The sequence below is a fragment of the Rhinolophus sinicus genome, chromosome 13 (genome assembly GCF_057876585.1).
Source record: "Rhinolophus sinicus isolate RSI-liver-muscle chromosome 13, RSI-T2T, whole genome shotgun sequence".
Classification (NCBI taxonomy): Eukaryota; Metazoa; Chordata; class Mammalia; order Chiroptera; family Rhinolophidae; genus Rhinolophus; species Rhinolophus sinicus.
The window spans coordinates 59,706,017-59,721,465 of NC_142513.1; the positions used below are offsets into that span (position 1 = coordinate 59,706,017).

General features: G+C 37.6%; 1 protein-coding gene across 1 annotated transcript in view; it reads right to left on the reverse strand.

The window, feature by feature from the left end:
* Positions 1–14,675, reverse strand: part of BLM (BLM RecQ like helicase) — a 60,506-nt gene extending 45,831 nt beyond the window's left edge. Inside the window, exons 1-4 of the mRNA XM_019716110.2 lie at positions 14,579–14,675; positions 5,646–5,747; positions 3,841–4,541; positions 2,571–2,733 (exon numbers count right to left, since the gene is read on the reverse strand). Of these exons, the coding sequence (XP_019571669.2) occupies positions 2,571–2,733; positions 3,841–4,541; positions 5,646–5,743 (962 nt within the window). The 5' untranslated portion in view covers positions 5,744–5,747; positions 14,579–14,675. The remainder of the gene's footprint in view (positions 1–2,570; positions 2,734–3,840; positions 4,542–5,645; positions 5,748–14,578) is intronic.
* Positions 14,676–15,449: the final 774 nt, after the last annotated feature.

Genomic DNA, 15,449 nt, shown 5'->3' on the forward strand with positions numbered 1-15,449 from the left:
GACCTTTTCAACTTTCTCTCCAATTCTGCCCTTTCAGTAATCTCAGGCTCCGATCACATTGCATCCCTTACATTCTTCACATGAGCCCTGTGTTGTTTACTTTAGAAATTCTGCCTCTGCTCTTCTCTCAGGTTGAAAAACCCACCATTTCAATCTCTTCTTGCCCAAACCACACTTGTTCTTCTAGGCCCAGCCCAAGTGTTACTTTTCTGATTTCTCCAGCAGGTTCTCAACATCTCTGTCTTCTGAGATTCTAAAGCATTTATCCAGACCTCTCTCATACCAACGAGTATATTCATACAAAAATGCAGAGGGTGCCAAAAAAATGTATACATATTTTAAGAAAGGAAAACTGTATTAAAATTGTAATACTCAATATATACCAATAACAAAAGGTGAATACAAGTCATATTTGACTTCTGTAATTACAAGAGGTGCTCAAAGTGGTTCCCATCAGCATCCAGACACTTCTGATGATGGCGAACTACTGCTTGAGCAACGCTGACCAAAGTGTCCACTTGTATACATTTTTGTGGCACCCCTGCTATAATACATGTAGACATTGTCGGTCTGACTGCATATAAAAATACTTTAATAGTAACAAAATAAATTAGTACTAATTGTTACAGAGAAGGTAGTATGGAAATTCAAAGAGAGACATCATTTTCTGGAGCTTGAGAAGACTTTGCCAAGGGAGTATGATTGGAGGAAATCTTGAAAGATGGGTATGAGAAGTAACAGACTATGAAGAAGGGATAAAAAACACAAATCTATTCACTTGATATCCAGGAATCAACTGTACTTTTCTAAAGCAAGATTTTGGAATGCAATCTTCTACTAAATCAGCGACGAATAACTATGTTTTATAAAATGATAATACATAAAGAAAGAGCCTTACATTTTCAGCACTGTTTTCCAGTTTGTTTCATTAGGCTCCTTGGAGCTTAGTATTATTGTAAGGGCATAACTGGAGATAAAGCTGAAAGGTAATTTTGAGCCTGAAGATAAGGCTTTTAAGCGCCAGCTAAAGAGGTTTAAAAATACAGAGAGATACAAAAACGTTTCTATTTTCTATTACATATTACACTGACCATTACACTTCTGAAATTAATTCAGAAGTCACAACAAGCATTTTAAAACAAAAGATAAAATTTAATTTGTGAAAATTCTATTTGTTTTATAATACATACAAATATATATATATAAATATACAAGATTGCAATGGACAATACATAGAGAGAATCTACCTTGGAAATAAACATTTCAAGTGCTGAAGATCTAGGTAAAGTCATAGTATGACAACTCACATTATGCAACCATTAAGAGGAATAAAAATAAAGACTACACAGCAATATGGAAAATGATTTAAAAATAATATTAAGAGAAAAGAAGCTGAATACAAAATTACTGTTGCATGTTGATTACAGCAATGCAAAAATCATACACATGTAGAGAAGGATCAACACCGAACATTGATAAAGAAAACATTTGGTTTGTTGGAATTTTGAGACTACAAGTACCTACTGTTAAAGCAGTACTATAAGTACTGCTGTTAAAGTGGTTACAGTGTTATTTGTGCAATACACACTTTTTAAATAAACAATGAAAAAAGCCAGGAAATAGCACTACACTGGATCTCTGGCCATTTGCCATTAATTTTATCATCCTGGCCCATCCCCTGCTGCTTCCTGGGCCTCAGCTGCTTCACCTGCTAAATGAGGATGATGATTTAGAATCTAGACTCTATATGAACTCTTGTTCAGTTTTTCACTTTGTACAATTCTGGCTGAATTTCTATTGGAAAGGAGAGGGAGAGAGAGGAGATGGTACAGTGTTTTAGTTTTGACATCAAATAGCAATCATGCTTCAACCTTTCCTTCCTCTTCAAACATCCCAACACACCTGTAAAAACACAAACCCAGAGCAACCGGACTATGCACACAAACACCCTCCTCCTGCCTTCCTCCCCTAATTAAGGTGATATCACACCTTAGAGATCTACTTCTCATCAAAATATTAGCTAATAGCGTAGCATATACTCTACCACTCAACTGGCCTGTGACTGACACGGGGGGTGAGAATGGAGGTAACAGTGACTATTAGCATTTTAGGCTCTTGAGCTGTGAGGACTATGTATTCTGCCCGTAACACTCCCAATTAACCACCATCACATCACCAATTCACTAAAATTCAGTGAATGACAAATACAGTGGCCAATTCTATCCTGCAGGATTAAAAAAAGGCAGGGCGGACCCATCACTTACTAAGTCACTTCCCAAATAAGGAGTTAGCTTTGTGTCATTTCAGGCCCAGGAGTTTGAAAATATAATATTTTTAGGAATATATTCCCCACGTCAAAATCAACGACATAAAACGTAGGGATCTTGGTAGTATTCTAAAGCTGGAACTAAAAACATATCAATGCGGATTTTTTTGAAGCTTTCATTTGGATACAAAATAAATTTCAGAAGTACGAAATTTAAATAGAAACGACATTACATAACTAACTTAAATTATTTCAGATATCCCAAAACAAACAATGACGCTTACTAATTAATTAGCTATCTTACCTAAAGCATTTTAAAGAGGAAGAAGAGGCAGAAGTCGTTCCTTCTTCTGGAGAAGGTGGAACAAAATCTACATCGTAATCATCTTCATCAAGCTCAACACATGGAAATTCCTCAACTGAATGTAATTCTGCTTCTTCCCAGCTTTTCTCCTTTTCACTATTATCTAAAGAATTGATAAACATAGGTTATTTTAATAATTAACGAGACAGAAAGAACAGGGTATGAGCACTGAAAAGTGAGTCCTTCAGGCAAGTCATGAACAATAACACCACTCTGACCATTCTCCTTTCACGCATTAATGTTGACTTGTTTTTTTCATCAATGACTATTGAGTCAACTGGAGTAAGTCCAATGAATACCAGATTGAGGCTGAAGATTTGCTTCAGGATTTTCATGGTTGTCTCCAGTTATATAGTATGAAGCCCATGCTCAGTATCAGCACTTTTGTTGTTCTATTTTTTACTCATATTTAATATGCAACAAATAAGTTTGTTCATTGTATAACTGTTGTCTGTACAGATAAACTATTTCTACTTGACCACAAAGGCTTCCTAGTGATTGACTCTAGTACATTCAGTGTCTCTCTCCTGACTACGAGGAGAAACACAATGCCAAATTTTTGCTCTCTAGTTTAACTTTTACCAAATTTTCTCTTCATAAATAGTAACACATTTGATTAGACTATACTATTGGTTATTAGCAATCACTTTTCAGTCCTCTCTCACCCTAAAGTAACCATGGGATTCAGATGTTTTAAAATTTTAGTCTCATATTTACAACTATTTCATAAAGTAGGTACTCTATGTATGGCTAATCTCAAGCTATAAATAACTATGAGACCGAAATAGAAAATAATTTGAATGCGATTTCTAATACTTTAACAGCATGCTTACATCACGTTATACAACAATACATGACAGCAAGCCATAAAGGAATTATGAGAGGCTTAGTTTAGTTTCACTTCCTAATTCTATCACTAACCAGCCAGAAGACCATTAATAAGCCATTTTAATCTCGATGGACCTTATTTTCTTCATATGTAAAATTACAGAGCTGCCCTTGATGTTAATACAAAAATGATGTTAGCAGAATAAAATTTTCATCAGTATGTTCTGCCTCGAGAATGTGGCCAACAGACTGCTCAACAAGCACCTCTATGAATCATAAGGACAAAAAGCTTTATCATATTTGCCAGTGTTCCCAATCCCTAGCTTTGAACGAACGAATACAATCGACATATTGAAATGAAAGTAAAATAACAATTTTTTACCTCTTTCCTCTCCCAAATGAGTTTTTACAGAGTGACTATCCTGTGTATCTTCATTTATAAGCTCTTTGGAATTGGGGCCATCATCGATGCAAATCACATCGCTACTTAACCACTCAAAGTCGTCCTTCGGTTCCTTAGTCAAATATGCTTGCTTGCCTTCAGAGGAGGAAGGAGTCAAATCAGCCTTTACTGTGTTTGCTTTATGAAGCTGTGCTTTAAAAAAGTTTCTCTTAGACTTGTCTGGTTTCTGAGCAGTGCTTACTCTTACAAAGTGATTTTTGAGTGGTGTAACAAATGCTTTTGAATTTCCAGAAGTATCAAAGTCATCCATGTCATCCCTGTCGTTGATGGTAATAAAAGAATCTGATGAAGAACTAAACTCTAATTTCTTGAAAGTAGAATCACGGCACTCCTTTATAACCGGTGTGTTCTGGGTAGTACGTAAAACCTCTTGCGGAACCTGCACCAAATCTGGCAATAATGGTTTTGAACGAACTCTCTTGGTTTGCTGTCCTGCTGGCGCATTTTTAACGTCATTGATGCCTGTCTTCTGATTTGTGCTTTGGGATAAAGTTTCACTGAAGGAAAAAGCCTCAGTAACGTTAACATCTTTCTCACTTAACACAGGTGTTTTTGCAACTGACACACTAGTCACTGATACATCGCTGGCTGAAGATGTTTTCTTTTTAAAAGTGAAACCTCTGAAAAATAATCAAAAACCTGAATTAGATAAATTTTAACAAACCCACCAACTCTACAAAACTTTTTACTAATTTATATAACTTATCTTCATTGTATCATAAACGAGCAAAGACTCTATCTCCCTCTCTGACTTTAAAATTTATAACGTAACTTAAATTATACTTGGTGTGCTCTGACCCTTCCTATTCAGGGGCTGATTATTCAGTTTTGAGAGTATCCAGGCTACTTTATTTCTCAGGCTGGTAGTCCTTAAATTTAATTAACAGCACCTCCAAAGGGAGGGGACATCATAAGTAAAAAAGTAAAGAGACTCAAATGCGGCTACTTGTTGCTACTCTGACAAAAGTTTTGTGGGGAAAAGAGTTAAAAGCTGCTAGCTACGCTGAGATCTGAAGGACAAGTAAAAGAATTTTGTACATATCTGGTCTGAGTGACATGATGGTCTATGGTGACTTTAAAAATCAAGCACCCAGGGGTAGCCGGTTAGCTCAGCTGATTAGAGCGCGGTGCTCTTAACAACAAGGTTGCTGGTTCAATCCCCACATGAGCCACTGTGAGCTGCGCCCTCCACAACTAGATTGAAACAACTAGTTGACTTGGAGCTGATGGTCCAGGAAAAACACACTTAATAAAGTTAAAAAAAAAAAAATCAAGTACCCAGAATATTGTCTAGAACCTGGTAAGGACACAATAAAGAATACACTTATCATTAGATATTAGGCTTTTGGAATAAAGCTTGGAGGGAAGAGCAGAACCAGAGAGCTATAGTTTTCCTTATAAGCTATTTTTGGAAAAGGCATAAAATTACATTAAAATACTAAAAACACCTATTTGCCCAAATTTGCAAGAAGATTCATTATTCATTCATTCAACAAACATTTCCATAGTATGATGTGCCAGGAACTGTACAGAAGCACTGAACAAGTTATTACCTGGCACCGCTAACGTATGCTCTCCTGTTAACTTGCAATCTAGGAAAATCATTGACCGCTCAGCTTTATTTCCTCATCTGTACAATGAAAGGGTTGGAAGGACAGATATCTATCTCATTTGTAGGATACTGTGTTCGTGCTGTGTGACAACAAACCAACCAAAATACTTACGAAGATTTTGGTTTTGAAAGACTTAATTTATTATTAACTTTTCTGGCTGAATGACGCTCCAGTTGCTCCTGTAGATTATTTTGAGGAACAGCAGCCATGATCCTACAAAGTGAGGGAAAAAACTATTAGTGGAGTTATGTACTTTGCATTAATCACAATATTTTCTTTTGGTGGGGAGACAGGGGGGACACGGTTCCAACTGTGCCCAAAGTAATGAGGCTTTTTTTTTGGTCAATAAATTGTTTTGACATTTATAACTGGTGATATTTGAAATATATAATCTTTAACTGAAGTCTCACTTGAATAGCAAAATGACCTGGTTTTCCCCCAATGCTAAAATAAGCACAAAAGACACTAGGGAAGGGATTATTAGGAAAGGGCTTGCAAACAAACGGGACCTGGCCTGGGCCTGAAGAATAAATAGAAACTGGACAGGGAGTGAAGTGGGAGAAAATGATCAAAGCATACTGAAAACCCAAAATCAAATGAATAACTGAATTCTCTGCCCAAGGGGACAATCGGGAAAAGAAGGAAGAGCATCATCACTGAGAGCAATGGTTCACCAGCAAGATACCGGGCTTCATAATGATCTGGTTTCAACCTGAAAGAATACTTTTACCAAGCATATGTACCCCTATGGAACAAACTGTGATACTGCTGAACAACTGCCTGGATAACGTACAGCTCAAGCCACCTTCAAGTTACTGGGGTAAAGGAAGACGAAATAGCCAAAAATCTATGGAGAGTAGAACAGTCTCATTTTAGCTGCTAGTTATAACCCCTTTCCCATTCTATCTTTAACAGAGATCTACTTTTATAACATATATTAGGAGGAAGGGTTAACAACATTAGGTATTTGTAGAAATATGAAGTTTTACATAAATCTATTCCACTCACTACTAATTATTAAAATCACCTATGCTTATCAGCTCTTTAGATAATAGTGAAAAGAAGAAAAACTTGGAAGAAACCGAATTATATTCAATTGTGAAAGCTCCATATGTTGAGCTTGATGATGATTACAATATAGATTTTATTTTGTTCCACCTTCTCCAGAAGAAGGAATGATTTCTGTCTCTTCTTCCTCTTTAAAATGCTTTAGGTAAAATAGCTAATTAATAAACACTGAATAATTCACATTAACATGTGGATTATGTCTTAATAAAGTTCTTACCAAAACTAACATTAAAAAGTAGACAGAAGGGTATAATGAGCTCCTACATACCTGCCACCCGGAGTCAACAATTATAACTCATCCAATATTGTTTCATCTACACACATCTTAAGGTCCTCACTTCATCATTTTGGAATTTGCCAAATGGTGATATTTTAATTCTGTCTTTCCTTCTTCACTGATTAGTTGAAATATTTTTGTCAAGAGAAACCGCCTCTGATCTACGTTTTTGTTTCCCAGTAGAACAGTTCACAAAGGAAAGACAGGAGTAATGTGGAATTCTCTCCCTTCATTCTCTAACAACCTCCAGTGGTGGTCAGTTTTTTTTAGTATCATTATAAACTCACGGATAAAACATATTAGGTATGTTTCACTCCAATACAGCTATCATCCTTACTGATTCTCAAATTATTTCTTGTTTGGCCAGTGGAAGCCTTTTCAGGTTGGTTCTTCAGTACTTTTGACATAATCTTAGTAGTTTTTGAATTTCCTTATTATTTGGAATGAAAAGATATCCCAGGCTTATCTTGTGTACTTTTTGCTCCAGACTTAGAATCAGCCATTTCCCTTCAGGAGCCTGATTTTTTTTTTTTAATTGGAGAATATTTTAAGACCACAATCCCTTCATGTCCAAAGGCACCTCCCATTTTAGAGGTTTTAGGGGGTGAGTACTGAAAAAACACAGCTAAGCTCTGTGAGCCCTACTAGGTTACTGTTCAAAGGGGAGGAGCTACCTTCCCTGGGGCAAGAGGTGAGCCTGAGTAAGAGCCAATCATAATTTTAGGAACCTCACTGTGCACTAGGGAGGGGCAAGCAAATCCCTTTCTTCTCTAGTCAAATTAAACACCTAGCAAACACAATGTCTAGACAAAGGGAGACTTTTAACAGGGATTTCATAAATGTTATATATCCTATTCCTTTATCGTCATGTATCATTTATCTTCTGTGTGTGGCTTACTTAAGAAAAATAGTTATCAAAATCTGTAATCCCATTATTTCCAATAATAAATGGAAATTTATTAATTATTGGGTATCAAGTGGTCTCCAGGTCCATTTTTCCGAGGATCTTTCATATTACTGTTTTTATCACAGAGGTTTTAATTATCTCTCTTTTTAAGAAATGTATTTAAAGTAATGCTCCATCTTTTAGACTTCTATTATCTTTCAATTATAATAGGTAAAATTAAACAAAACAATGGATAAGAGATATAAAAAGGACCTACACATTATATCAAAGTAGAATTCAAACTAATGGGAATAAATAAAAAATCACTGTAAAATGATAAAAAGCACAAACTACATTTAATTTATGTGACCCAAACAACAGAGCAAGAAAATGCATAAAGCTAAAACTATTAAAAATGCAAGGAGAAATAACACAAAGAAGCAAAACTGTAAGATCAGTACCACTTTACTATAAAAAGAAAAGACCTATACAAATGAGAAATTTACTAAGAACCCAGGTTCTTCGATCAATTCTGCCACAAATTCACTGTGTGGCTTTGAGGAATTCATTGACTCTCTCTAGTGTCCTCATTTCTAAAATAAGAAGGTTGGGTTAGAGAATTTCTATGTTTCTTTCTAAAATTAGCCTGCTATGATTCTGGAATTAATAGGTATTTGGCAGGGCTAAAATAAGAAGATTAGCAAATACAATTTCTTTTAAAAATGTTGATGAGAAATCAAAAAACTGTCTTGAAGAAAACTATAATTTTTCTGGTAAGATACAAAAAAGTAGAGATTTTATACCATTTCAAACTAGAGACACAAGTTAAATAAAAAACAAATTTGTAAGAAAAATAGAAACAAAATTTAGAAAGCTTAAAATATGGTCAATAAAACAAATGGAGCAGCGAAAAAAATCCCAACATTATAAAATGATATTATTTGTAAAGAGTGATAATTAAACACTACACATTGAACTGTTGGTGGCGGTGGTTCTTAGCATTTTGGGTTAGGTTCTGATAACAATCTGATGAAAGAGATGGACCCTCTGCCCAGAAAAACGAACACAATTGTTTCAAGGGGTTCTGAGTCCCACCAGGAATCTATAACCTTTGGTAAGAGTCTGCTTTATTTGATTATGATCAAAGGAGAAGAAAGCAATGAACTAATTACATATATGTTAAGATCTTAGAAAAAGCACAGAATAACAATTCAAAAAAAAAAAAAATTTAATGGCAGGAAAGCCAATAAAGAAAAATTAAGGGAACTGATAATATCAAGAGGTCATTTTTGGAAAAGATAGTACATTACATATGATAGTTGATTTAAAAACTTAAAGATTTTTTGACAAAAATATAAATTATCAATACTGATACAAGAAACAAACAGGAAACCAAAATGAAGTTTTTTTAAAAAGCACCCAAATTCATTCTATGGAACAAGTATGGTTCTGATCCTAAAACATAATAAAACATCGTAAGAACAAAAAAAGTAACTGAAGTTCATGTTCATCAACCTCAAATGGGCCCACAACACTGTCCTCAAAAACTGCATTTCTGTGGTCCATTTATTCTCATCTTATACAATCACCTGCTCAAAATTTTTACTCCTCTTTCAGTGTATGACTTCCTTCTTTCTTTACAGAGAAAGCAGAAACCACCATAAGAACTCCCCCATTTTTTGCTGCCAAACATACATGCTCCCTATTTATGTGGACCGAGCCCTAACCGCTTTGACAAGGTCCAGTTCTCCACGTGAAACTTTAGATCCCTACATATCCTCCATCTTCTCAAAAGCCTTACTCTATTACTAATATTTCTCTTTCTTGTATAATCAACAGTCCCTCCTTCTCAACTAGCTTCCCTTTAGTTTTCAAACATGTGAGAGTCTCTCCCTTTGGGGGAAATAAAACTCAAAGCATGACATTTACATGACTCCATATCTACTTATAGGTACTGTTGTCTCTTCCACCCTGCAGAGCCAAATTTCTTATCTTCACTCTCCACTCTGCCACACTGGCACGCAAATCTGGCTTCTACCCTGATCGCAATGCTAAAACCTTTAAGAGGGTCACTAATGATCTCCATGTTACTGAATCCAGTAGCCTTTTTCAATCCTTCTCTTTCTTGGCCTCTTTAGTATATCACACAGTTGACTACACGCGCCTTCTTCAAACACAAGCCTTCTTTCAGATCCTCTTGACACAGTTTGTTTCTACTCATCCTTCATATGTCAACCTAACCATTACTTTCTTAAGAAAGCTCCATCTTTAGGTAGTCACAAAAGAGTGGTTAAGAGCTTGGGGCTCGGAGCCAAAGTACATGGGTTTGTATCTTGGCTCTGCCGCTCAGTAGCTAAGTGCCCTTGGACATAACAGTTAACCTCTTTGTACCTCAGATTCCTCATCTATACAATGCCTGCCCACCTCATATGCTTAGTATGTGAATTTGAATGAAACAACATTTGTGAATTGCTCAGAATAGTATCTGGCACATAGTAGGTAATGGACGTATTTGATAAAGAAAAATTTCCCTATAATACAGTCTTATAATAACAAATATCTGTCAATTGCAGTTCTTACCATAGTTGCAATTCAACATTCACTTTCGTAATTATTTGATTGGTATTTCTTTTACTAGATTGTAAGTAAGCACAATGCGAAATGAGCCATTATTGGTTTTATAACCCATAGCATCTCTAAGCACCTAGCACTTAATATTTATTAAGTGAAAGAATAAAAAACAATGTTAAAGAATATAGAAAGGATGTCTCCCAAGGATTACAACTGTGATCAACTATGGCTTACCCCAGAAACGTAAAGCTGATTTAACTTTAAGTGAAACCACTAAAACGATATATTATCTTAACAGTTTAAATAACAAAAATCAGTATGATCAGATCAATAAATTTTAAAAATACATTTCTATTGGGGTAAAACTTACAAGCTGTAAAGTACAATGATCTTAAGTGCATGGCTCGGTTTTACCTACCGATATACTGTGTAAACAATATTCAAATCAAGGTATGGAACATTTCTAGCACCTCAGTATGCTTTCTTGTACCCTTTCCCAGTTAATACACCCCAGATGTAATACACCCCAGATGTAACCACCAGATGTAACCACTATCTGACTTTATCACCACAGATTAGTTTTGTTTATTCTTGAACTTCTTGATTTGTATATATGGAATCACACAGTATGTATAATCAGTGCATTTTTGAAAAGGCATTGGATAAAATTCAAACCATTTCTAATAGGTACATCAAAACATAGAATTACAAATATTTAAAATCAAGACCCAATATAATATTTTATAATAGGGGTGAATCCATTAAAAATATGGGCAAAAACAAGGCTGCTCTTTTATTTTCACTCTCATACTGAACGTTCTTGCCAGTGCAAAAATATTCAAAAAGGAAAATACTAGAAAAGAAGAAATGTGAATATCATTACATGTAGACAATCTGATTATATACCAACAGGATCCAAAGAAAATCAGTCAACAATAGATAATTAAAACTTCAGTGAAGTGTTTAAATAAAAGTATAAATTCACAAAAGTCAAACGCATTCTCATGTGGTAGTAATAACTAACTAGAAAATACAATTTTAAAAAGGTATTCAATTAACAATAGCAATGAAAAATATTAAACAACTACCAATTAACCTAACAAAGACATACATCTTCCCAATATAAAGAAAATGACCAAATATTACTGGGAGAAATAAAAAAGATTTGAATAGAGAAATAGTTCATGCTCTTAAATGAAAGGTTTAAATATTATAAAGACAACAGTTCTTCGTAAATTAATTTATGAGTTTAACAAAATTCCAATTGGAATACCACAAGAATATTTTACAAAACTCAACAAAAATGCTCCTTAAATTCATTTGACTAAAAGCACAAGAATACTAAATAACACTGCAGTGGCAACTAGCATTACGAATATTATAATCATATTAAATATAACAATAATTTAAATGGTACGGTACTCATCTTTAAAAATGAAAAACTTAATCTCCAAAATATGTTTAATCTGTAAGGACAGAAAAAAACAAAGTAGGGAAAAGAATCAATATTTAACAAATGTTCCTGGGATAATCAATAAGCCATATACTCTAGATCAGGAAGTGGCAAACTGTGACTCATGGGCCGAATCATGGGCCAAATGTGGCCAGCAGCCTGTTTTCATAAATCAAGTTTTACTAAAACACAACCATACCCATTTGTTTACATACTACCTGTGGCTGCTTTAGCACCATAGTTAGTTATAACAGAGAATGTGTGGTCTGCAAAGCCTAAAATATTTACTATCTGGCCCTTCACAGAAAAGGTTTGTTGACAGTTGCTGTAGATTATTGCTGGATAAACTAAGAAAGTATTAAGTACATCAAATCTCGGACAGGCTTAAAAAATTATCAGGCCAAAATCGAAATCAAAGTGGGAACCCAGAAAGGTAAGGAGAACACTGAGGTTGCTTTTCTCCTGAAGGTAGGTGTCTAATCCTGAGAATTTGAACATCAGTTTTTAAAGCCTTGGAGGAAAAGATGTTCTGAATCAAGTTAGGGTCCACTCAAGGTGGGAAGTATTACTGCCCTATGAAATCAGCACCCCAAAGGGCTGTATCATTTGGGAAAAGGTAAATCAAAATTTAAACCTACTTTGTTCCCCAGTGTCTGTCTATAAGTAAAGTTACCAATTGCTGAGGGATGGCGTGGGACAGACCCTTAAACCACAAGCTCAAGAATCTTTTCAACCCAATTTTTATAACTGCATAATAAAAAAAACTCAATTCACAAATTTAGATTAAAGTAATCCCAACTCCAAGACACCTGCAGACGCACATGCAAAACATCGCTGGAGGAATACACCTTTATCTTAGGCCTTAAATAATTCCCACAAATAATTTTTCAAGACAGTGTGTACAACACACAGACAAAAATAGCCAAGCACACAAGGAATCAAGAATGAGAACTAGTTCTAACAGAAGTAAACAGTATCAGGCATAACAGTATAAAGCAATTAAACTTATTATGTTTAGAAAAACACAAGACAAGCTTGAAACAAGTAGAACTTTCCAATCAGGGTGGAGGTTGTAAAGAAGGGTAATCTATGCACTATTTGTGCAATTGACTTGTGCAATGATTTGTATCTGGCAATGGAGACCTACACGGGCTTTCAGCATTGGTTCCCAAAAGTATTTTGCAATTACTTTGGACCTCTTTGCTCTATCCTTTCTTCCCTTAAGAGAAATATATTTAAAAAAAAAACAAAGAATATGCATGCACTAAAATAAACATGTTTAATATAATTAATGTCAACGCTATATTTAATATATACATTTATTTTACTTTACGTTGCTTTTAATGTTAACTATCTCAAACATACAAAAAATAGAATACCTATGTACCCACCAACCAAATTTAAGAAGTTCTGTCTTGTTTCTCTTTTCAAGAATAAAAATTTCAAATATATTTAAAATCCCACTCATTCCCCTTATCTCCTTTCCCTCCCTTCTCATAGATCATATCGACTATCCTAAAGTAGATGCGTGTAATTTCCATGCATATTGTTCTTTTACGACACATCTAACACTATGGTCTTTGCCCAATTTTTTAGTCTGGGTTTCCTCATCAGTAAAATGTAGGCCACAGCTACCTCTGCAGAAATTTCTCCTCCCAGTTGACTATTCGCTACTCTGACAGCTGCCCAACTAACAAAAGATAGGTTCAATTAACTTCTATTTACTATTCCCGACACAGAATACCCTGCCTCCCCCTTATCAGTTTCTGATCTCACTCAGTCTCTCCCACGACTGCTCCTTAGTCTTGACACCGGCACAGGAGTGCCATGTACATTGGTGGCACCAGGAGCTGTCAGGCATTTGCTCCGTCTCAGGACTTCAGGTGGCCAAAGTTATGAGTAACCTAAAGGCAGGTGAGGGGTATGAGGGAAAGAAAGCCTGATGTTTAGGAAGACGCTTTGAAGGCAGCTTAGTTCAAATCCTGTCTCGAGCACTTCATCACCAAAAGCCCTTCCAGCACCGACAAGCTCTTTGTGCTTCAGATTCTCCGGGTCTAAAACGAGGACAATTGGACCTACTTCTTTGGGTAACAATAGAGCCGTTACTACGTACCAAGTACACTTGGAAGCATTTATTGCATATACTAAGTCGTTTAATCCTGACAAAAAGGCCGGGATGCAGAACAGGTCATTTCCCCCACCTGACAGAAAGAAACCAAGGCACTTAATTGAAATGACCGCGGAGTGACAGAGCTGATACGTAAAGAACAGGGATGCCAGCGCGGGCATCTGCCACAGTCTGTGTCCCTAGCCACTTCCCTTTGCTGGGGTATTGGGAAGCGACAACGTAAGAAGACGGGTGCCAAGCACGGAGCCCACAGGAGCCCGCCTCGTGACTGTGAAAGGCCACAGAACAGTGCAGTTTTGGTCCCTCCTCAGGAGCGACAGCGGGGCAGGGGCGGCGGCCTGGGTTGGGCCTAGCCGGTTACTACTGAGCCAGGCACCACGGCAGGTACTGGATACCTGAAGGAGAACACACAGGGGGCACTAGGCCGGCTCGGCCCCAACGCCCTGGGCGACCCCGCCTGGCATAGCTCGCCTCCGCCCCGGGCCTGTTTGCCTCAGGGAACCGTCTCGCTTTCTCCCAGGCTGCCCGTCAGACGACAGAACTCAGCGGGCCGAACGGGGGCGAGTGACGGGGGAGTCGGCGAGGCTTTCCTGTCTGGCCGGGCCTGAGAGGCGAGCTGGGCCCGGGGCAGGCCGAGCTTAAGTTCTCGCGCCGCACTCACCTCTCCCTCAGGCTCCCAGCCGGCGGAACCAGAGTCCAAACTCCCCGCGCCGCCTCCTCAGCGCGCTTGCTGCGCGCCAGCTCATTTCGCGCCAGAAGTCGGCAGATTCCGATTGGCTGCGTCCTGAAGACGCTGACCAATACCGTGGCCCCGTGGCACCTGTCCCCGCCCCCGGGGGCTGCCGGGGCGGGGTCGCCATGCGCGCAGAGGGGGCCACGTGTTCCCAAAGCCCAATGAGAGCCCAGAATGGGAGGTCAGATGACTGCGGTTAAACATCCCGGGCTTCCGGTGCTAGCTAGGGCTCGCTTGTATTTCCTAGTGTCAGGTGGAGGCTTTTTATATAAAAGCCGCACTGGAAACCCGGGCTGTGTTGGGATGGAAAACCCCGAGGTTTGAGGGGAGCCTGAGAATTGCCGGTCCCTACAGGCAAGGCAAGCCTCTGCGCCAGCGGCTCGATGGCTCTGAGCGTCTGTCGTTGAGGCTTCGGCCGTCTCTGCCCAGCCGCTTAGTTAGTGCTGGCCTCTGCCCTCACCGTACTCCTGCACTCCAGCAACAGTCAGTTGTCATCGACGGGGAAAAGGGTCGCAAACTCAGATGCCTCCAGGAGCCATGTACCTTACCTGAGTGAGAAGCCATGCTGCGTGCGGTTCCAGCTGATTGTGGCCACGCAGGAATGTGGCCCTGTGGCCAGATCTTCCTTTATTTTTTCTTTGATTCCTTCCTTCATTTATTTCTCTTTTAAGCAAAACTGAAAGTCTGAGTGTTTTTGTATGTGAAGTGTGCCAATTTTTAAATGTTAGGAGAAAACAACACATTGTTGTTACTCTTTAAAAAAGCAGAGTGAGTTAAGCATATTTTTAATAGCAAAATG